General features: G+C 46.0%; 1 protein-coding gene across 1 annotated transcript in view; it reads right to left on the reverse strand.

Moving 5' to 3' along the window:
• The window catches only part of LOC101852435 (putative ferric-chelate reductase 1 homolog), a gene marked incomplete at both ends in the record, with an annotated part of 22,035 nt that overhangs the window by 18,046 nt on the left and 3,572 nt on the right, over positions 1-417 (reverse strand). The window contains 1 exon segment of the mRNA XM_005108499.2: positions 163-300. Within this exon segment, the coding sequence (XP_005108556.2) occupies positions 163-300 (138 nt within the window).

Consider the following 417-nt stretch of genomic DNA (forward strand, 5'->3'; position numbering starts at 1 on the left):
GGGAGGTTGTTTGTTAATGTATCTGTTTGTTAGTTTGTTTGTTTGTTTGAAGGGGGTTTGGATTGGTGGGGGGGGGTCTCCTTTAAAATATTAAAAACCGCATATAGGCCTACTGTTCTTATAAAAATGACCGCAGAACTGCATCAGATAAAAACCACCTACCATTAACCGTTTGTCCAGGTGTGTATACGTCAGGTGACAACTGTACCACGAAAGGACTGTCCACTGTCTGTGCCGCCTCGCCATGCTTGGGGTAGCGGGTGAAGCAAGTACTGGCTGGCGCTCCTCGCCCAAACCCATCTGAGAGAAAGGGGAAAGAATGAGTGTGTGGGGGTTGACTTGCTTTATGTTTTATGCCATTTTCCTACACAGTAAATTGTGCTAGAGAACAGCCTTAGAAACAACCAGGCTGAGAAG

This window comes from Aplysia californica, unplaced genomic scaffold (assembly GCF_000002075.1).
Source record: "Aplysia californica isolate F4 #8 unplaced genomic scaffold, AplCal3.0 scaffold00694, whole genome shotgun sequence".
NCBI classification, from domain to species: Eukaryota; Metazoa; Mollusca; class Gastropoda; order Aplysiida; family Aplysiidae; genus Aplysia; species Aplysia californica.